The following is a 23685-nucleotide window of genomic DNA, read 5'->3' as shown; positions in this document are numbered from 1 at the left end:
AGGCCTGGGAGCACGGGACAGCACCTCTCAACACACCCTGTAACTCTTCTGTCAAATATCGTACCCCCAAGTACTTCTCTTCAGCTGTCACCACAATATTTTCTGTGATTTACTTTCCATTTCTGCGGTACATTTGATAACCATGGCACTGAATACTAAGAAGCCAACCTTACTAAGCAGGCTAGCTACCGAGCTACAAACAAACTTTCCCGCGCAAGACCTTCTTCCGGTGTTAAACCATCTACTTCCTGAGACAATTTACCGTAAACACTGAGATCACAGAGTTTGTCTTTGTGGAGATAAAGCTCAATTTATTATTCTCAAAGACAAAATACATTCTTCACATTTCCCATGAGTTGGTTTATTTCTCAAAACATCACAAAGAACGTTTGAACATTAACACAAGCATGTTCCTTGTGACAATCTTATTTTGGCCTGATTATTTTCAACACTACACAAATACTGTAGGAATTTATCCAATAAAAAGTGTAACCTTTTCGACATGATACTGTATGTTGAACCAATATAACAATCTGCAGCAAACCTTAAATCATTATTTCTTTCTTGATTCTTTCTTGAATTTTTCTACAAATGGCTCCAGAATACAAAATAACAGTCAGAGGAGAGGAAAAAAGACGACAAAGAAAGAATACAAAGAACAGGTAACAACCTTTAATGGCGCGTTTTGGAACTAGGAAACTCTTGAATGTCCAACTTGCTAACTGGTTGAACGCGGCACGTGCATAACTACAACCACTTAGCAAGTCCGACATTTCCGAGTTCTGACTAGCACGTAAACGCGGCATATAGCCAGAGCAATCACACACCTCATTCAATTTACAATAATTTCAGAAAACACAATCCTAAATCAACACAACAAAATCAACACAACACAACCTATAATTTACGTGCATGAACTGCCTGGTGTCTTATCAGATTGCTCAGAAAGGAGAAGTTCTTTCCACACTGGGCGCAGTGGAACCGTTTCTCCCCCGTATGGACGCTCTGATGCACTTTCAGGTTGCTGGAATGAGAGAACTGTTTCCCGCACTGAGCGCATCTGAACGGTTTCTCCCCTGTGTGTACTCTCTGGTGTCGCTTCAGGCCGCACAGCTGGCTGAACTGCTTCCCGCACTGGGCACACTCATACGGTTTCTCCCCTGTGTGGACCCTCTGGTGCATCTTGAGCTGGCACAGGTGAGGGTACTCCCTCCCGCAGAAGGTGCACCTGTAGGACCTCGCCCCCTCCTCCCCCACCCCTCTGTCCTGATGAGTCCCAGTCATGTCGCCCAGGTGGGTGTCGGGGGCGCTCCCAGGGAAATCCACCCAGGAGGGGTACTGCAGCTCTCCGGTTCCCTCGGCGAATGGAGCAGTGGCGGTGGTTGCGGGGTTCTGAAAGGTGCCAAGGCGGTTGTCGAAAGCGCCGTCCATGCCAATGGTGTAGAACAGATTCTCGGGTGAGTTCTGTCTCGCTGCTGCCTGGACACCTGGGTGAGGATGATGATGATAAGTGTTACTCGAATGTCCTCCAAGAAGCATGGCATCTGCTTCACTATGTCCTCCTTGATGATGCCTGGGTTCCATGATGTCACCTTGTCCCCAGGAAGAGGGCGTGTCATCCCCACCCTCCCCCTCGTCAACAGGAAGGGGGTCGATAACTATGACCTCAGACTTGACCTCTGAACCGCCCTGGGAATTCTCGTGTTCACCCCTCACCATCTGAGGAAGTGGGGGAATGGAGTTCACCTTTGTGAGAGGCGAGGGGCTTCCTGAGACTGTCTCGGCAGCATAACTAGAACAAGATGGCCGCTCAGTCACTGTATCACTGCCTCTTTGCTTACGGGAGGTTCCAGGCAGATCGGTTGTTCTCTCGGGGTTCAGGCTGCACTTCTGTTTAGCAACAGGTCCTGGACCTGTGAGTTGGAGCGCCTGGCTCAGCCTCTCAGGCTCCGTGTCTGACCTGTTGACATTCACTATGATGTGTTTGGTTCTGAGCTGCTCAGTGAGCTCTGCTTGGTCTGTGTCTGGAGAGGTCTGTGAGTCCGGGCCCGGTATTCTCTGGCCACTGTCAGTGCCTGAAGAGACAACAAAAGCATGATGGTCATATGCAGTCAAATATAACAATGAGGTAGTCAATCAGTATGTCGTTTTTCATTACAGCCACCCCTTACAGCAATCCATTCAGCATTACCTTGCATCTCCCTCAGATCCTCTTCTTTCTTCCATGACTGGAGGTCTCTCTCCCCTTCCACAGTAGATTTGGCCTGAAAAGAGGAGGGAGGAATTAAGTTGACAGGCATGAGCCTTACAAAGCTCTCAAACAAATACAGGTCTATTATAACTCAGCTATGACTAGGCTATATTATTGATCCAATGGATTGAATTAAGTTGTTAATTTACTGACTAAACTCATGGACACAGCAAATCTAAAGCTTCTCTGTCCTCAAAACATATAAAATTCAAATTGGACAGCAATAATTTCCTGTACTTTTGAAAGGGAAACGTAATTTCCTGCCAACTGACTGATTTCATTTGGAGGCAATGTGAGAATATACAGTATTTAGGATCTATGTGAGAATATATATTTAGGGTCAATGTGAGAATATATATTTAGGGTCAATGTGAGAATATATATTTAGGGTCAATGTGAAAATATACACTCAGTTGTCAATTTATTAGGTACACCACCCCCTTCACGAAAATGGTTTGCACCTACAGACAGTTAGTCTGGTGGCCCTGGCTTGCTATATAAAGCAGGCAGACAGGCATCGAAGCATTCAGTTACTGTTCGATTGAACATTAGAATGGGCAAAACTAGTGACCTAAGCGACTTTGAGCGTGGTATGATTGTCAGTGCCAGGCGTGCCGGTTCCAGTATCTCAGAAACGTCCGCCTCCTGGGCTTTTCACGCACGACAGTGTCTCTAGGATTTACAGAGAATGGTGCGACAAACAAAAAACATCCGGTCAGCGGCAGTCCTGTAGGCAAAAACAGCTTGTTGATGACAGAGGTCGAAGGAGAATGGCAAGAATCGTGCAAGCTAACAAACGGGCCACAAACTGGCAAATAACAGCGCAGTACAACAGTGGTGTGCAGAACGGCATCTCAGAACGCACAACTCAGCGGTCTTTGTCACGGATGGGCTATTGCAGCAGACGACCACCCTGGGTTCCACTACTATCAGCTAAAAACAAGAAGAATCGGCTCCAGTGGGCATGCGATCACCAACACTGGACAATTGAGGAGTGGAAAAACATTGCCTGGTCTGACGAATCCAGGTTTCTGCTGCGTCATGCTGATGGCAGTCAGGATTTTGCGTAAGCAGCATGAGTCAATGGCCCCATCATGCCTGGTGTCAATGGTACATGCTAGTGGTGGTGGTGTAATGTTTTCCTGGCATAGGTCCCTTGATACCAATTGAGCAACGTTTGAATGCCACATCGTATCTGAACATTGTTGCTGACCAGGTGCATCCCTTCATGGCTACAGGGGGTCCGACCCGGTACTGAATGTGGCGGGCCGGGCGCCTGCAGGCTGACTTCAGTCAGTTGAACAGTGTTTCTTTCAACACATTGGTGCGGCTGGCTTCCGGGTTAAGCGGGCGGGTGTTAAGGAGCGCGGTTTGGCGGGTCATGTTTCGGGGGACACATGACTCAACCTTCACCTCTCCCGAGCCCGTTGGGGATTTGCAGCGATGAGACAAAATCGTAATTGGATCGTAATTGGATATCACAAAATTGGGGAGAAAAAGGGGGTAAAATACAAAACTAAAAAAAGCACCATGAAATTCTTTGAAAAATATTATTTATTGAGGGAATTATAGGATTTAATGAACAAACAGCAATAGCCATTGGTCAAATTGGTACAAAAGAACAGACAGTTTTTCACTCTCACAGTACAACTGCAGGATCTGCTATAACTTTGTGAGGCACGCAGTATTATTATAAGAAAACAACCATTATCAACCTTAACAGTCAATGTGAGTGATGCTGTTGGCCTTGAAGGAGCCAAGGAACTAAGAAAACGTAACAGTTTATGCCGATAATGTAAATCTGAACCACATTGTATTGTAAACCAGCCTTGTCTCATAGACTAGATGTAACATAGTAAATCTAAATCCGTGACCCTCAAATTAATATGATATGTTACATTTGGTTACATAAGAAAGAAGGTTACTTGAGGCAAAAATGAAAGGAGTGTGGTTGGTCGGTGTGGATGGGTGGGCGTACAACGCGAACGTCTAGCAACCCAAAGGTTGAGTGTTCAAATCTCATTATGGACAACTTGAGCAACTTTTCAACTACTTACTACTTTTTAGCTACTTTGCAACTACTTAGCATTTTAGCTAACCATTCCCCTAACCATAACCCTTTAACCTAACTCATAACCTTAACCCTAACCCCTAGCCTAGCTACCTAGCCACCTAGCTAACGTTAGCCACAACAAATTGGAATTCGTAACGTCATACGTTTAGCAAATTCGTAACTTATTGTACATTTTTCAAATTCGTAAAATAGCATACAAATTGTAATTCGTAATATATCATACGAAATGGATGATGGACATCCACAAATGAATACATACCAATACGAAACGTAACATATACTACATGTAGTATCTCGGATTTACGTAAAGAATAATACGAAATACTCAGAGACGAGGTTGTGCGGCAGGTAGCCTAGCGGTTAAGAGCGCTGGGCCATAATCTAAAGGTCGCTGGTTTGAAACCCAGAGCCGACTAGGTGGAAAATCTGTCGACGTAACGTTGAGCAAGGCACTTAAGCCTAATTGCTCCTGTAAGTCACTCTGGATAAGAGCATCTGCTAAATTCCTAAAATGTAACAAATGTTTTTAGAAATGTAAACGTATGAGACCAAGGCAAACATATGACAACGTTAAAACAAATTATGTTTGAACTCATGATATTGCTATAACGGTTTATTTCAATAGGAATCTCTTGCTTCTGTGTCAGTTGTCAATGATGAAGCTTCTGATGTCTTTTCAGATTGCTGGAGTGGGAGAACTTGCGCCCGCACTGTGCACAACTGAACGGCTTCTCTCCAGTGTGAACGTTCTGGTGCATTTGTAGCTGGCTGGCGCACACAAATCTCTTCTCACACAAGGTGCAGGCGAACCCCCGCTTTCTGGTGTGGACAACAGCGTGCTGCCGCAAGTCGCTCTCATGGACAAACTGCTTATGGCAGTTCGGGCAACCGTAGGGTTGTTCTACAGTGCCAGGTCTAACGTGTGTGGTGAGATTACTCAAGTGAGATGAAATTGTGGTGCTTGGTCTATAATGGCCGACAGGAAGTGAGGTATGAGCTAGTTGTTGAGCTCCTCTTCCTGGTATTTCAGAGTGTCTATGGAGGCTTGCCAACGAGCACCAACGAGCTTTGTTGGCCTCACCTGCATTTCCTGTGTCAAGATGCATGCCTGTATTTATTTCTGAGGGCCGGAAGCTGGGTGAAACCAATTGCGTCGTGTTGTCTTTCATCGATTCGGGGCGAATCATTGGTGTGTTTCTGTTAAACACTCCCACTTCCTGCTTATTTCCAGTCCAATTGACCTGTGATGTAGTAGCTGTACCCACCTGACCCCACTCAAAATCTCTATCTACCTTCTGCCCACTGGATACAGAGTCAATCACTATCACATGTTCTGATGAGGAATGGAACCTGTGGTTTTCTAACCCTACACTTCTCATTTCTATGGCAGGGCTAGTCTGTGTTTCTGGGCCCACTGGGACACTCCCTAGGTCCATTACTTTAGTGTGAGCAGCAGAGGCACCATCATCAGTCACTACTACCTCTCTCAACACCTGGTTTAAAGAATCTCTTAGAAGATTGAGGCCCCCGTTCACGTCACACTTTGTGTCCAGACTCTGTCTCTCTGCTCTGGGTTCAAATCCTGTAAACTGCTGTGGTCCCTGGTTCACATTCCCTGTTTCTGATTGGAGGAAGATGGCGTCAGATCCACTGACCTCCATAGCGGTGTCGTTGTTGTTGTTATAGTTGTTGCCTCTGGGCTGGAAGGCGGGGTCCTCTGTGCTGGCTGCAGCCGGTTGGGTGGTTAGCTCTCTGCTGCCCTCCACTGTTCTGGCTGGGTGGCTGGTCCTAGAGTCCTGGTCATCTGCTTCTCCCTCTTCCTTGATGATCAGCAGGTCTGGTTCCCCGTCCTCTGTCTCTCCTGACTGCTGATGGGGTTAAGTGGGAGAGATGAGTGAGTGAGACAGAGCATACACTATCTACTGAATGGAGATATGGGCATGACATGGGATTTAGTCAAATTCATAGTAGTTGCCTTGTTGTTATTGTGTTGTAATCAGTGGTGTAGTGGAGGGTAAACACCACCTTTTGCGCAAGCGTTTACAAACCTTTGGCGCAGAAATGCACTGAAAGTATAGGGAGTGTTACTTTACTCACGGTGAACGACGATCACTGTTTACCCACCTATTTTTTACCACTACATCCCTGGTTATAATGTGCTGGCACACACGTCTATACAGACATAACTTCATCCCCAGGCGGAAGTGTCTGGTGTCCGAGACTAAAACAGACATAGGTCTGTGACAGTTTGAAATCGGCTATTAAAATTGGGACTTACCTCATCACTTGTAGCATCCATATGCTTTGATGGAGAGACATCCTCTTGGTCCACGTCTATGGGCTGTCTGTCTCTTTGAATGCTGCTGTTCCCAAAACTCCTGTTGGAAAGTCTGGCTCTGCTTTGCCAAGTAGGTCCTGGAAATAAAGGGGGAGGTAAAAAAAAATACATTTCATAACTACACTACATGACTAAAAGTATGTGGACACCTACTCGAACATCTCATTTCAAAATCATCGGCATGGTGATCTTTGGCTTGTGTGCGGCTGCTCGGCCATGAAAACCCATTTCTTGAAGCTCCCGGTGAACAGTTCTTGTGCTGATTTTTTTTCCAGAGACAGTTTGGAACTCAGTAGCGAGTGTTGCGACCGAGGACAGACAATCTTTTACAACAACAGCAATTGAACAAACTAACTTGTTGGAAAGGTGGCATTCTATGACGGTGCCACGTTGAAAGCTCTTCAGTGCGGGCCATTCTACTGCCAGTGTTTGTCTATGGAGATTGCATGGCGGTGTGCTTGATTTTATACACCTGTCAGCAACGTGTGTGGCTGAAATAGCTGAATCCACGAATTTGAAGGGGTGTCCATATACTTTCGTATATATAGTGTATGATGGTTTAATAAATTATGATAATCTTCAATTTGACCCCATCCATCAATGGTGTGTTACAACGAACAAAGCAAGCATAATATGTACATGACGTGTGTAATGTGTCAATAGAGCTAGAAGGATCCTAGCTGTGTTGACAGTACAAAGTACGCATGATACATCCTATATGGAATGTCAATAAACCTCTAGGCCCTAACTGTATTGACATTACATAAATCATGGCTGTATTATGCTTGCTTTGAACTTTGTAAAACACAATTGATCGATGGGGTCAAATTGAAGATGAATGTAATTTAGGCTATGTGCACACTGTCAAATGTACCATCATCACCAACCTGTCGTTGCAGTCTCTCGATTGTTGTGTCTGTTCAGCAGGCGTATTCCATGGAAGCGGTTGTGGACGGACCCCTCTGAAAACTTTGTTCTCTCAGCTCGAAACCTCGCGATCTGAAGTTCCATCAATTTCATTTTCCTCCGGAGAAATTCGTTCTCCTTTTGGCTTTGGGAAATCTCCAGGTGTACAACCGCATAGCCATCGTCAACAATTTTGCAGATTTCGGCCACAGCCGCGTTGGCTAGCACCTCCATGATTGAGGCTATCTGCGCCTGGAACTCGACCACGGAACCCGACATTGTCCCCCGACGCTTTTGGACCCTTTTCAATATGTAAACAGTCTTTGTGTTTTCTATATTATGATTGTCTACAGTTATCTAGCAAGCTACTAAAACAAATACAATCATATCAGAAGATAAATAACGATAGATAGCTAGCTTTTGATTGTAGCTAGCTTCGTTTTCCTCATCGCATTAAATGTATCATATGCTGGACTGTACAATTGAAAGTTTAACACCGCCACCTACTGTACAGGAGTGCTCGACCACAACAATGTTGTAGGTATGTAATAAACAACATGTTATTTAGTATAAACAAAAGTTGTTGTTTTTTTCGATTACTGTACTTTGGTTCACCACTGCACCAATGCAAATGATTTAGGATGTTTAAAATCTGCACCTGTAATAACTCACATTATCAATCCACTCTGGACCAAGCATTAAGCCAGTTGAACTAAATACACAACCACTACACACAGAGGGAGGCGTTCAATCTGGAAACCATGCAAACTGTTAAAAACACATGGACCCAGTTTTCATATGAAAACCCCAGAAGTGTGGAGCCATTCCCCTTACAACTAGGGCCAGGAGTTGTTCCCTAGTCTGGTCACGTGGTGAGGGAAAACTCCTGGCCCTGCCTATCATTATGTCTGGTGGAATAGTGTGAAGTCGCCCCTAGATGATGATCCTGGGTCCGTTTAGGATTTTTCCCCCACTAATAGTTAAGGTTAGGATTGGGGGAGAGGAAACTGATCCTAGATCTGTACCTAGGAGAGTGTTGAAGAGGAGGTGCCTCTTCATGTGGCCGGACTGTTTGAAGCACTTCCCGCAGTAGACACATTGAAACGGTTTCTCTCCGGTGTGCACCCTCTCGTGAATCTTCAGCTGTTGGCTGTGGGAGAAGTGCTTAGAGCAGTGGATGCACCGGAGCTGCCTCTTGGCCAAGTGAGACGTTAGCTGTTGCGGCTGCTTTTCTATGCCTTTTGATGAAGAAGTGGGCCTCTTTTAATTTGGGAAGGGGGCTGGCTTCCCTCTTTGGGGAACCTGTTGGAGAGTAACCCTTGGGGATCAAAAAAGCTATTTCGGGTGGACAGTACCGTGAACTCTGGCAACCTGGACCTCGATCCTACAGTTCTCCCTTGCTCTGCGTTGTGAGTGTCAGGGGGACACTTCTCGGTCTGTCCAGACTCTATTCCCCCTCCGTGTCCCCATGTTCGACAGTTGATTTGGCCTGAAAAGAGGAGGGAGGAATTAAGTTGACAGGCATGAGCTCTACAAAGCTCTGAAACAAATACAGGTCTATTATAACTCAGCTATTACTAAAACAAATCAAATTGTATTGTCACATGCGCCAAATACAACAGGTGTAGACTTTACAGTGAAATGCTTACTTAGGAGCCCATTCCCAACAGTGCAGAGTTAAAAAAGTAAGACATATATTTGCTAAATGAAAAAGTTAGTAGTAACACAATTAAAACAATAACGATGCTATATATAAGGAGTACCAGTACGGAGTCAATGTGCCGGGGTTCGAGGCAGTTGAGGTAATACATTATAGTATGTACCTGTGGGTAGGGGTAAAAGTGACTAGGCTATATTATTGATCAAATTGATTTAATTAAGTTGTTAATTTACTGACTCAACTCATGGACACAGAAAATCTAAATCTTCTCTGTCTTCAAAACATATAAAACTAAAATTGGTCTGCAGTAATTCACTGTACTTTTAATAGGAAAACGTCCTTTCCTTCCAATATACACTGCTCAAAAAAATAAAGGGAACACTTAAACAACACAATGTAACTCCAAGTCAATCACACTTCTGTGAAATCAGACTGTCCACTTAGGAAGCAACACTGATTGACAATACATTTCACATGCTGTTGTGCAAATGGAATAGACAACAGGTGGAAATTATAGGCAATTAGCAAGACACCCCCAATAAAGGACTGGTTTTGCAGTAAAGAAAAAAGTATTTAATAAGATTATTTCATTCATTCAGATCTAGGATGTGTTATTTTAGTGTTCCCTTTATTTTTTTGAGCAGTGTATTTAGGGTCAATATGAAAATATACAGGTAACTGCCGAAATAAAGAACCACCAACATAAAGTGTCTTAATAGGGCGTTGGGCTACCACGATCCAGAACAGCTTCAATGCACCTTGGTATAGATTCTACAAGTGTCTGGAACTCTACTGGAGGGATTCGACACATTTCTTCCACGAGAAATTCCATAATTTGCTGTTTTGTTGGTGGTGGTGGAAAACGCTCCAGAATCTCCCATAAATGCCTTTCGTGAACTAACACTCGCTCTTCACTTTTTTCTCCCTTACTAGCTCTGACTTTGCTAATAGCTACTTTATGGAGGAAAAATGTACTTACTATGACTGTGATATATGGTTGCCTTAAGATGAATGCACTAACTGTAAGTCGCTCTGGATAAGAGCGTCTGCTAAAAGACTCAAATGTAAGTGTTCAATTGGGTTGAGATCTGGTGACTGAGAGGGCCATGGCATAAGGTTTACATCGTTTTCATGCTCATCAAAACATTCAGTGACCACTCGTGCCCTGTGGATGGGGGTATTGTCATCCTATGAGGGCAGAGCAATGGTAGCCAAAATAATGGCATGCCCAGCATTTTTATGCATGACTCTAAGCATGATGGGATGTTAATTGCTTAATTGACTCAAGAATCACACCTGTGTGGAAGCACCTGCTTTCAATACACTTTGTATCCCTCATTTACTCAAGTGTTTCCATTATTTTGGCAGTTACCTGTATATATAGGGTCAATCTATATTTAGGGTCAATCTCGATTGGTATCAAGGGACCTAACGTGTGCCAGGAAAACATTACACCACCACCATTAGCGTGTACCATTGACACCAGGCATGATGGGGCCATTGACTCATGCTGCTTAAGCAAAATCCTGACTCTGCCATTAGCATGACGCAGCAGGAACCTGGATTCGTCGGACCAGGCAATGTTTTTCCACTCCTCAATTGTCCAGTGTTGGTGATCGCGTGCCCACTGGAGCCGCTTCTTCTTGTTTTTAGCTGATAGGAGTGGAACTCGCTGTGGTCGCCTGCTGCAATAGCCCATCCGTGACAAGGACCGCTGAGTTGTGCGTTCCGAGATGCCGTTCTGCACACCACTGTGGTACTGCGCTGTTATTTGCCTGTTTGTGGCCCGCCTTACCGCTTGCATGATTCTTGCCATTCTCCTTCGACCTCTCTCATCAACGAGCTGTTTTCGCCCACAGGACTGCCGCTGAATGGATGTGTTTTGTTTGTCGCACCATTCTCGGTAAACCCTAAACACTGTCGTGCATGAAAATCCTAGGAGGCGGACGTTTCTGAGATACTGGAACCGGCGAACCTGGCACCGACGATCATACCATGCACAAAGTCGCTTAGGTCACTTGTTTTGCTAATTATAATGGTCAATCGAACAATAACTGAATGCTTCAATGCCTGTATGCCTGCTTTATATAGCAGACCATGGCCACGCGACTCACTGGCTGTAGGAGCGAACCATTTTCATGAACAAGGTGGGGTACATAATAAACTGGCAACTGAGTGTATATATATATATATATACAGTGGGGAAAAAAAGTATTTAGTCAGCCACCAATTGTGCAAGTTCTTCCACTTAAAAAGATGAGAGAGGCCTGTAATTTCCATCATAGATACACGTCAACTATGACAGACAAAATTAGAAAAAAAAATCCAGAAAATCACATTGTAGGATTTTTTATGAATTTATTTGCAAATGATGGTGGAAAATAAGTATTTGGTCAATAACAAAAGTTTCTCAATACTTTGTTATATAACCTTTGTTGGCAATGACACAGGTCAAACGTTTTCTGTTCGTCTTCACAAGGTTTTCACACACTGTTGCTGGTATTTTGGCCCATTCCTCCATGTAAATCTCCTCTAGAGCAGTGATGTTTTGGGGCTGTTGCTGGGCAACACAGACTTTCAACTCCCTCCAAAGATTTTCTATGGGGTTGAGATCTGGAGACTGGCTAGGCCACTCCAGGACCTTGAAATGCGTCTTACGAAGCCACTCCTTCGTTGCCCGGGCGGTGTGTTTGGGATCATTGTCATGCTGAAAGACCCAGCCACGTTTCATCTTCAATGCCCTTGCTGATGGAAGGAGGTTTTCACTCAAAATCTCATGATACATGGCCCCATTCATTCTTTCCTATACACAGATCAGTCGTCCTCGTCCCTTTGTAGAAAAACAGCCCCAAAGCATGATGTTTCCACCCCCATGCTTCACAGTAGGTATGGTGTTCTTTGGATGCAACTCAGCATTCTTTGTCCTCCAAACACGACGAGTTGAGTTTTTACCAAAAAGTTATATTTTGGTTTCATCTGACCATATGACATTCTCCCAATCCTCTTCTGGATCATCCAAATGCACTCTAGCAAACTTCAGACGGGTACTGGCTTAAGCAGGGGGACACGTCTGGCACTGCAGGATTTGAGTCCCTGGCGGCGTAGTGTGTTACTAATGGTAGGCTTTGTTACTTTGGTCCCAGCTCTCTGCAGGTCATTCACTAGGTCCCCCCGTGTGGTTCTGGGATTTTTGCTAACCGTTCTTGTGATCATTTTGACCCCACGGGGTGAGATCTTGCGTGGAGCCCCAGATCGAGGGAGATTATCAGTGGTCTTGTATGTCTTCCATTTCCTAATAATTGCTCCCACAGTTGATTTCTTCAAACCAAGCTGCTTACCTATTGCAGATTCAGTCTTCCCAGCCTGGTGCAGGTCTACAATTTTGTTTCTGGTGTCCTTTGACAGCTCTTTGGTCTTGGCCATAGTGGAGTTTGGAGTGTGACTGTTTGAGGTTGTGCACAGGTGTCTTTTATACTGATAACAAGTTCAAACAGGTGCCATTAATACAGGTAACGAGTGGAGGACAGAGGAGCCTCTTAAAGAAGAAGTTACAGGTCTGTGAGAGCCAGAAATCTTGCTTGTTTGTAGGTGACCAAATACTTATTTTCCACCATAATTTGCAAATAAATTCATAAAAAATCCTACAATGTGATTTTCTGGATTTTTTTTCCTCAATTTGTCTGTCATAGTTGACGTGTACCTATGATGAAAATTACAGGCCTCTCTCATCTTTTTAAGTAGGAGAACTTGCACAATTGGTGGCTGACTAAATACTTTTTTCCCCCACTGTGTATATATATATATATATATATATATATATAGGGTCAATCTATATTTAGGGTCAATCTATATGTAGGTTCAATATACACTGAGTGTTCAAAACATTACATACACCTGATCTTTCCATGACAGACAGACCAGGTGAATCCAGGTGAAGGCTATGATCCCTTATTGTTGTTACCTGTTAAATCCACTTCAATCAGTGTAGATGAAGGGGAGGAGACAGGTTAAAGAAGGATGTTTAAGCCTTGAGACATGGATTGTGTGTGTGCCCATGAGGGTGAATGGGCAAGACAAAATATTTAAGTGCCTTTGAACGGGGTATGGTAGTAGGTGCCAGGCGCACCGGTTTGTGTGTGTCAAGAACTGCAACGCTGCTGAGTTTTTCACGCTCAACAGTTTCCTGTGTGTATCAAGAATGGTCCACCACCCAAAGGACATCCAGCCAACGGCAGGCCAGTGGTCGAAAATGGGTCATTGATGAAAGAGGACAAAGGAGGCTGACACGAATTGTGCAGACTAACAGACGGGCTACAGTTAGTCAACCGACAGTCCAGTACAACATTGGTTACCCAAAGACCCATAAAATAATGCACAACTTTGTCATACCTTGACACGAATGGGGTATGGCAGCCTTGCAGAGTTCCACTTATTTCAGCAAAAAACAAGAAACTGTGGTTGCAATGGGCTAAGGAACAAAAACACTGGACACTGGAGAATTGGAAAAACCTTGCCTGGTCTGATGAATCCGGGATCCTGCTGTTTCACGGTGATGGGAGGACTAGGGTAAGGAGAAAACCCCAAGTACATGCATCCATCATGCCGCGTGTCAATATTGCAGGCTGATGGTGGTGGTGTGAGGTATGTTTTCATGGCAAACATTGGGCCCCTTGATAAAAGTGGAGCAACGTTTGAATGGCACCGGATATCTGAACATCATTGCCAATCAGGTGCATCCCTTCATGGCAGCAGAGTATCCATCTGCAAATGGATTTTTTCAGCAGGCTATTGCCTCATGCCACAAGGCTAGGATTGTCCAGGAATGGTTTCCACAAACGTGACAATGAATTCAGCTTGCTGCAGTGGCCTGCCCAGTCACCAGATCTCAATCCAACTCCCATGCCCCAAATAATTCAGGCTGTACTGGAGGCAAAGGAGGGTCCTACCCGGGACTAGATAGGGCGGCAGGTAGCTTAGTGGGTAAGAGCGTTGTGCCAGTAACCGAAAGGTCGCTGGTTCTAATCCCCGAGCCGACTAGGTGAAAAATCTGTCGATGTGCCCTTAAGCAAGGCACTTAACCCTAATTGCTCATGTAAGTCGCTCTGGATAAGAGCGTCTACTAAAATGTACATGTAGATGGGTCTACTTTAAAAATGTCCACAGAGTGTAAAAATATATTTGGGGTCAAGCCATTTTTTATTGATTTTTTTGCACTGGCTCTTTTGCACACACATTTACACATACTACAATTTAAGAATATATACATATATACATACAGTTGAAGTCGGAAGTTTACATACACCTTAGCCAAATACATTTAAACTCAGTTTTTCACAATTCCTGACATTTAATCCTAGTAAAAATTCCCTGTCTTAGGTCAGTTAGGATCACCACTTTATTTTAAGAATGTGAAATGTCCGAATAATAGTAGAGAGAATGATTTATTTCAGCTTTTATTTCTTTCATCACATTCCCAGTGGGTCAAAAGTATGCATACACTCAATTAGTATTTGGTAGCATTGCCTTTAAATTGTTTAACTTGGGTCAAACATTTCGGGTGGCCTTCCACAAGCTTCCCACAATAAGTTGGGTGAATTTTGGCCCATTCCTCCTGACAGAGCTGGTGTAACTGAGTCAGGTTTGTAGGCCTCCTTGCTCACACACGCTTTTTCAGTTCTGCCCACAAATGTTCTATAGGATTGAGGTCAGGGCTTTGTGATGGCCACTCCAATACCTTGACTTTGTTGTCCTTAAGCCATTTTGCCACAACTTTGGAAGGATGCTTGGGGTCATTGTCCATTTGGACCCATTTGCGACCAAGCTTTAACTTCCTGACTGATGTCTTGAGATGTTGCTTCAATATATCCACATAATTTTCCTTCCTCATGATGCCATCTATTTTGTGACGTGCACCAGTCCCTCCTGCAGCAAAGCACCCCCACAGCATGATGCTGCCACCCCCGTGCTTCACGGTTGGGATGGTGTTCTTCGGCTTGCAAGCGGCCACCTTTTTCCTCCAAACATAACGATGGTCATTATGGCCAAACAGTTATATTTTTGTTTCATCAGACCAGAGGACATTTCTCAAAAAAGTACGATCTTTGTCCCCATGTGCAGTTGCAAACCGTAGTCTGGCTTTTTTATGGCGGTTTTGGAGCAGTGGCTTCTTCCTTGCTGAGCGGCCTTTCAGGTTGTCGATATAGGACTCGTTGTACTGTGGATATAGAAACCTTTGTACCTGTTTTCTCCAGCATCTTCACAAGGTCCTTTGCTGTTGTTCTGGGATTGATTTGCACATTTCGCACCAAAGTACGTTAATCTCTAGGAGACAGAACGCGTCTCCTTCCTGAGTGGTATGACGGCTGCGTGGTCCCATGGTGTTTATACTTGCATACTATTGTTTGTACAGATGAATGTGGTACCTTCAGGCGTTTGGAAATTGCTCCCAAGGATGAATCAGACTTGTGAGGTCTATGATTTTTTTTCTGAGGTCTTGGCTGATTTCTTTTGATTTTCCCATGATGTCAGGCAAAGAGGCACTGAGTTTGAAGGTAGGCCTTGAAATACATCCACAGGTACACTTCCAATTGACTCAAATTATGTCAATTAGCCTATCAGAAGCTTCTAAAGCCATGGCATCATTTTCTGGAATTTTCCAAGCTGTTTAAAGGCACAGTCAATTTAGTTCAACTTCTGACCCACTGGAATTGTGATACAGTGAATTATAAGTGAAATAATCTGTCTGTTAACAATTGTTGGAAAAATTACTTGTGTCATGCACAAAGTAGATGCCCTAACTGACTTGCCAAAACTATAGTTTGTTAACAAGAAATGTGTGTAGTGGTTGAAAAACAAGTTTTAATGACTCCAACCTAAGTGTATGTAAACTTCCGACTTCAAATGTTTATGGTCATTGCTTGTATGTATGTATATATTCTTAAATTTCATTCCTTACTTAGATTTGTGTGTATGTTGTGAAATTGTTAGATATTACTGCACTGTCGGAGCTAGAAGGACAAGCATTTCGCTACACCCGCAATAACATCTGCTAAACACGTGTATGTGACAAATACATTTTGATTTGAACACACACACACACACTACATATGCTCACACACACACTACCACAGTCTCCACATACTGTTTCTTATCCATCCTGATTGCCACGTCACTTTGACCCCTACCTACATGTACATATTACCTCAACTACCTCGTACCCCTGCACAATGACTCTGTGCCGGTACTCCTTGTATATAGCTTCGTTATTTTATTGAGTTACTATTTCCTTTTTATTTATTAAGCAAATCTTTCTCACTTTTTAACTCTGCATTGGGAAAGAGCTTGTAAGTAAGCATTTCACGGTAAAGTCTACACCTGTTGTATTCGGCGCATGTGACAAATAAAATGTGAATATATATTTAGGGTCAATTTGAGAATATATAATTTCTTGATTGAATTATAGGAATTGATCAACAAAAAACAATAGCCATTGGTCAAATTCATAAAAAAAGAAGAGACAGTTTTTCACTCTCACAGTACAATTTCAATATCTGCTATATCTTTAGTATGAGGCACGGCGTATTATTAGAAGAACACAACCATTATCAACCTTAACAGTCAATGTGAGTGATACTGTTGACACTAAAAGAGCCAAGGAGACAACAACACTTAACAGTTTATTCAACCAGGTGTCAGGGGGCCACAGAGGTACTGCAGGGGGTCCGCAGAAAAAATAATATATATTTAAAAAAGTGGAACACATTTTCTTTATGTACAATGCTTTTATGAATATCGCTAGCTAGGACAGAATAAACACATTTTGAATTACATACCTATAGTAGAAAAGAGGAGAATCTTCTTTCTAATGATGTCAACTTTATTTCTCACCTAATATTGAGCCAATTACACTCACTGGAGTGTCCGACATAGTCCTTGAAAAAGCACCCGCGAATAGGCTACCAGTCAATAGGCTACCAGTCAATAGGCTACCAGTCAATAAGCTACCAGTCAATAAGCTACCAGTCAATAAGCTACCAGTGCGGCAAGTGCCGCTGACTGCTGGTAAGCTTTCTTGACTTTTGCCAACACATGGCTAACCTTTGTTTAACCAGCTAAACAGATGATCTTAGTGAAAATCTACAACTATCTTCTAAATCTATTCATTTTAAAATGTTGATTACTTCTCCTTACCATTATCATTCACCTGAAGATATGACAAGACATGATTTTCTTGGCTAACATATGATCAGTTGCCTGGGGGGGGTCCCTGGGCAAGAAGAAAAGGTTGAAGTCTATGCAGATAATGTAAATATGAATCACGTTGTATAGTATAAACATGAGACCAGGGCAAACATCCTGCAGACAGGGTGCATTCGGAAAGTACTTAGACCCCTTCACTTTTTCCACATTTTGTTACGTTACAGCCTTATTCTAAAATGAACTATATTATATATTTTTCCTCATCAATCTACACACAATACCCCATAATGAAAAATCGAAAACAGGTTTAGAAATGTTTGCAAATTTATTAAAAATAAAAAACAGAAATACCTTATTTACATAAGTATTCAGACCCTTTGCTATGAGACTGGAAATTGAGCTCAGGTGCATCCTGTTTCCAATGATCATCCTTGAGATGTTTCTTCAACTCGATTGGGACTCCACCTGTGGTAAATTCAATTGATTGGACATGATTTGGAAAGGCACACACCTGTCTATATAAAGGTCCCACAGTTGACAGTGAATGCCAGAGCAAAAACCAAGCCATAAGGTTGAAGGAATTGTCCGTAGAGCTCCGAGACAGGATTGTGTCGAGGCACAGATCTGGGGAAGGCTACCAAAAGATTTCTGCAGCATCGAAGGTCCCCAAGAGCACAGTGGCCTCCATCATTCTTAAATGGAAGACGTTTGGACTCACCAAGACTGATGAAACCAACATTGAACTCTTTGGCCTGAATGCCAAGTGTCACGTCTGGAGGCAACCAGGCACCGCTCATCACCTGGCCAATACCATCCCTATGGTGAAGCATGGTGGTGGCAGCATCATGCTGTGGGGATGTTTTTCAGAGGCAGGGACTGGGAGACTAGTCAGGATCGTGGGAAAGATGAACAGAGAAAAGTAGAGAGATCCTTGATGAAAACCTGCTCCAGAGCGCTAAGGACCTCAGACTGGGGCGAAGGTTCACCTTCCAACAGGACAACGACCCTAAGCACACAGGCAAGACAACGCATGAGTGGGTTCGGGACAAGTCTCTGAATGTCCTTGAGTGGCCCAGCCAGAGCCCGAACTTGAACCCGATCAAACATCTCTGGAGAGACCTGAAAATAGCTGTGATGCAACACTCCCCCATCCAACCTGACAGAGCTTGAGAGGATCTGCAGAGAAGAATGGGAGAAACTCCCCAAATACAGGTGTGCCAAGCTTGTAGCGTCATACCAAAGGAGACTTGAGGCTGTAATCGCTGCCAAAGGCGCTTCAACAAAGTACTGAGTAAAGGGTCTGAATACTTACGTAAATGTGATTTCAGTTTTTTATTTTTAATAAATGTGCAAAAATTTATAAAAACATGTAATTGCTTTGTCATTATGGGGTACTGTGTGTAGATTTATGATGGGGGGGGGGGAAACAATTTAATACATTTCACAATAAGGCTGTAACGTAAAAAATTCTGAAAAAGTGAAGGGGTCTAAGTACTTTCCGAATGCACTGTAAAACAAATAACGTTTGAACTCATGATATTGCTATAACAGCATTTTTCAATAGGAATATCTTGCTTCTGTCCAATTTCTCAATGATGAAGCTTCTGATGTCTTTTCAGATTGCTGGAGTGGGAGAACCTGCGCCCGCAATGTGCACAACTGAAGGGCTTCTCCCCGGTGTGGACATTCAGGTGCATTTGGAGATCGGTTCGGGACATAAAGCTCTTCTCACACAAGGTGCAGGCGAACGCCCGCTTTCTGGTGTGGATGACAGCGTGCTGCCGCAAGTCACTCTCGTATACAAACTTCTTATGGCAGCTCAGGCAACTGTACAATCGCTCTATGGTGCCAGGTCTAACGTGTGTGGCAAGATTACTCGATTGAGATGAAGCTGTTGCGCTTTGTATAAAATGGCCGACAGGAAGTGAGGTATGAGCTGGTTGTTGAACTCCTCTTCCTGGTATTTCAGAGTGTCTATGGAGGCTTGCCATCGTAGGTGCGTTCCTCTCAAACACTCCCACTCCCTGCTTATTTCCAGTCCCATTGATCTGTGGTGTAGTAGCTGTACCCACCTGACCCCACTCAAAATCTCTATCTACCTGCTGCCCACTGGATACAGAGTCAATCACTATCACATGTTCTGATGAGGAATGGAACCTGTGGTTTTCTAACCCTACACTTCTCATTTCTATGGTAGAGCTAGTCTGCATTTCTGGGCCCACTGGGCCACTCCCTAGGTCCATTACTTTAGTGTGAGCAGCAGAGGCACCATCATCAGTCACTACTACCTCTCTCCACACCTGGTTTAAAGAATCTCTTAGGAGATTGAGGCCCCCGTTCACGTCACACTTTGTGTCCAGACTCTGTCGCTCTGCTCTGGGTTCAAAACCTGTGTACTGCTGTGGTCCCTGGTTCACATTCCGTGTTTCTGATTGGAGGAGGATGGCGTCAGATCCACTGACCTCCATAGCGGTGTCGTTGTAGTTGTTATTGTTGCCTCTGGGGCCACTGGGCTGGAAGGCGGGGTCCTCTGTGGTGGCTGCAGCCGGTTGGGTGGTTAGCTCTCTGCTGCCCTCCACTGTTCTGGCTGGGTGGCTGGTCCTAGAGTCCTGGTCATCTGCTTCTCCCTCTTCCTTGATGATCAGCAGGTCTGGTTCCCCTCCCACTGTCTCTCCTGACTGCTGATGGGGTTAAGTGGGAGAGATGAGTGAGTGAGACAGAGCATACACTATCTACTGAATGGAGATATGGGCATGACATGGGATTTAGTAAAATTCATAGTAGTTGCCTTGTTGTTATTGTGTTGTAATCAGTGGAGTAGTGGAGGGTAAACACCTTTTGTATTTTGCGCAAAAACCTTCATAGAGACATTGGATAGAAGTAAATGAATACACTAATACGAATATAACTGTACATATATCTTAAAAGACTGTGTTTTCATGAATTTGCATATTTACTCTTGAATCCCATTCAAAAACAGCGAGGGACATGATCCAGGAAGTAGGCAGGACTTTCATAGTGTATTGCTATAACCTAACTGACATAATGCTAATCCATAGCTTTTTTCCATAGGAATCTCTTGATTCTGTGTCAGTTCTCAATGATGAAGCTTCTGATGTCTTTTCAGATTGCTGGAGTGGGAGAACCTGCGCCCGCACTGTGCACAACTGAAGGGCTTCTCCCCGGTGTGTACATTCTGGTGAACTTGGAGATGGCTGGCGCACACAAAGCTCTTCTCACACAAGGTGCAGGAGAACGTCCGCTTTCTGGTGTGGATGACTGCATGCCGCCGCAAGTCACTCTCGTGGACAAACTCCTTATTGCAGTTCGGGCAACCGTACGGTCGTTCTACGGTGCCTGGTCTAATGTGTGTGGCGAAATTACTAGAGTGAGAGGAAGTTGTGGTGCTTGGTCTAAAATGTCCGACAGGAACTGAGGTAGGAGCTGGTTGTTGAACTCTTATTCCTGGTATTTCAGAGTGTCTATGGAGGCTTGCCAACGGGCACCAACTAGCTTTGTTGGCCTCACCGGCCTTTCCTGTACCAAGATGCATGTCTGTATTTATCTCTGAGGGCCGGAAGCCGGGTGAAACCAATTGCGTAGTGTTGTCTCTCATCGATTCGGGGTGAACGGGGCGAATCATTGGTGCGTTTCTGTTAAACCCTCCCACTCCCTGCTTATGTCCAGTCCCATTGACCTGTTGTGTAGTAGCTGTACCCACCTGACCCCAATCGAAATCTCTATCTACCTGCTGCCCGGTGGATACAGAGTCAATCACTATCACATGTTCTGATGAGGAATTGAACAACTTGGGGGAAAACCTGTGGTTTTCTAACCCTACACTTCTCATTTCTATGGCAGAGCTAGTCTGCGTTTCTGGGCCCACTGAGCCACTCCCTAGGTCCATTACTTTAGTGTGAGCAGCAGAGGCACCATCATCAGTCACTACTACCTCTCTCAACATCTGGTTTAAAGAATCTCTTAGAAGATTGAAGCCTCCATTCATGTCACATTTTGTGTCCAGACTCTGTCTCTCTGCTCTGGGTTCAAATCCTGTATACTGCTGTGGTCCCTGGTTCACATTCCGTGTTTCTGATTGGAGTAGGACGGCGTCAGATCCACTGACCTCCATAGCAGTGTTGTTGTAGTTGTTGCCTCTGGGGCCACAGGGCTGGAAGGCGGGGTCCTCTGTGGTGGCTGCAGCCGGTTGGGTGGTTAGCTCTCTGCTGCCCTCCACTGTTCTGGCTGGGTGGCTGGACCTAGAGTCCTGGTCATCTGCTTCTCCCTCTTCCTTGATGATCAGCAGGTCTGGTTCCCCTTCCTCTGTCTCTGCTGACTGCTGATTGGGTTAAGTGGGAGAGATGAGTGAGTGAGACGGAGCATACACTATCTACTGAATGGAGATATGGACATGACATGGGATTTCATCATCCTTAGGCGGAAGTGTCTGGTGTCCGAGACTAAAACAGACATAGGTCTATGACAGTCTGAAATCGGCTGTTAAAATTGGGACTTACCTCATCACTTGTAGCATCCATATGCTTTGATGGAGAGACATCCTCTTGGTCCACGTCTATGGGCTGTCTGTCTCTTTGAATGTTGCTGTTCCCAAAACTCCTGTTGGAAAGTCTGGCTCTGCTTTGCCAAGTAGGTCCTGGAAATAAAGGGGGAGGTTAAATCTATGATGTTTACTACATCTTCAATTTGACCCCATCCATCAATGGTGTTTAAAAAAGAACAAAGCAAGCATAATATGTACATGATGTATAATGTGTCAATAGAGCTAGAAGGACCCTAGCTGTGTTGACAGTACAAAGTAAGCATGACATACACTGAGTGTACAAATCATTTAGAGACCGAGTCAAGACCAGAAAAAATGTCAAATTCAAGACCATGATTGGATATTTGTCAAATCACCACCATAAGAGTTAAAAATGTCCAGTATTTCTGTGTTCATATTTCAGAACAACATAGGGATTATTTAGACATTCAGAATAGTGAATAAATGCATAATGAGGGGAAATAGAGCCGCTCTACAAATTATGACTAACCCAAACACAGTTGGGAACAATGGGCCTTCTACGCCTTCAGAGAAGGGCTAAGGATTTATAAAATAATGATTATAATAATATAATAAAGATTATTATTTTTAATGATGTTCTGATTCAATGTTGTTCTATGTGCATAATTTCAAATTCATCATCACCAACCTGTCGTTGCAGTCTCTCGATTGTTGTGTCTGTTCAGCAGGCGTATTCCATGGAAGCGATTGTGGACGGACCCCTCTGAAAACTTTGTTTTCTCTGCTCTAAACCTAGCGATCTGAAGTTCCATCAGTTTCATTTTCTTCCGGAGAAATTCGTTCTCCTTGTGGCTTTGGGACATCTTCAGGTGTACAACAGCATAGTCATCGTCAACAACTTTGCAGATTTCTGCTACAGCCGCGTTGGCTAGCACCTCCATGATTGAGGCTATCTGTGCCTGGAAATCTACCACGGAACCCGACATTTTTGGCCCCTTTTCAATATGAAAACCGTCTTTCTGTTTTGAATATTATTATAATCTACAGTTATCTATCTTGCTATTAAACTAAAGACAACCCTATCAGAAACGAACCATCGCTAGCTTTGTTTGTAGCTGTTAATATTCTTTACTTTTCCTCATTATGCTGGACTGTACAATTGAAAGTTTAACTGCGCCACCTACTGTACAGGAGTGCTCCACCACAATGTTGTAACTACGTAATAAAAAGACGAGGCTTGTGGCAAGGCCCCAAAAATGTTGAGACACCCATACCCGAGCTATAACAAAACACAACCATGTTTTTTCACATCTATAATGTCTCTAATTTATGAAATGGATGGTTGTGTAAAAATATTTCACTGAAAAAGTGGTTACATTTATAGATATTGTGACACGCCCTAAACTAACAAAAGTGCAGAATAATGCCTGGATGGAAGGGGGATTCCCAATATTTCAAGCTCTGATATTACTAACATTTGGAATACAATTAGTCAGCTGTCTGCCCCACATGCACAAACAAACAGCATTAGGATATCTTAATGTATCTTGGAAATATAGACCTGTAAATACAGAGATACAATAGGCAGAAATATAAACTATGAATATTTATGATGAATGTACACTTTACTTTTTGGTAGCTGAATAATAGACAACTTCCCAAGTCATTGCTCTCTTTCAGTAATGTATGGTCCTGCCTGATAAAAAATACATAGTTACACTTTTTTTTAATGTTG

General features: G+C 43.7%; 1 protein-coding gene across 2 annotated transcripts; it reads right to left on the bottom strand.

The window, feature by feature from the left end:
- Positions 1–293: 293 nt before the first annotated feature.
- Positions 294–23311, bottom strand: LOC311110471 (uncharacterized protein). Of its 2 annotated transcripts, XM_084189024.1 has the most exons (7): positions 22639–23311; positions 21946–22082; positions 21555–21767; positions 19891–20109; positions 5981–6193; positions 2192–2264; positions 294–2075 (listed from the first exon to the last, which is right to left on the bottom strand). In XM_084189024.1, the coding sequence occupies exons 1-7, from the start codon at positions 22934–22936 to the stop codon at positions 898–900; spliced, it is 2331 nt and encodes a 776-aa protein (XP_084045150.1). In that variant the 5' UTR covers positions 22937–23311; the 3' UTR covers positions 294–897. The 2 variants fall into 2 exon arrangements, with proteins under 2 accessions (XP_084045150.1, XP_084045151.1); XM_084189025.1 differs by lacking the exons at positions 19891–20109; positions 21555–21767; positions 21946–22082; positions 22639–23311 and adding exons at positions 6604–6740; positions 7551–8086.
- Positions 23312–23685: the final 374 nt, after the last annotated feature.

The sequence above is a fragment of the Coregonus lavaretus genome (assembly GCF_964263955.1).
Source record: "Coregonus lavaretus genome assembly, contig: SUPER_35_unloc_6, whole genome shotgun sequence".
Taxonomy (NCBI): Eukaryota; Metazoa; Chordata; class Actinopteri; order Salmoniformes; family Salmonidae; genus Coregonus; species Coregonus lavaretus.
Note: the sequence above shows the minus strand (reverse complement) of the source record. Positions and strands in the feature narration are given on the sequence as shown.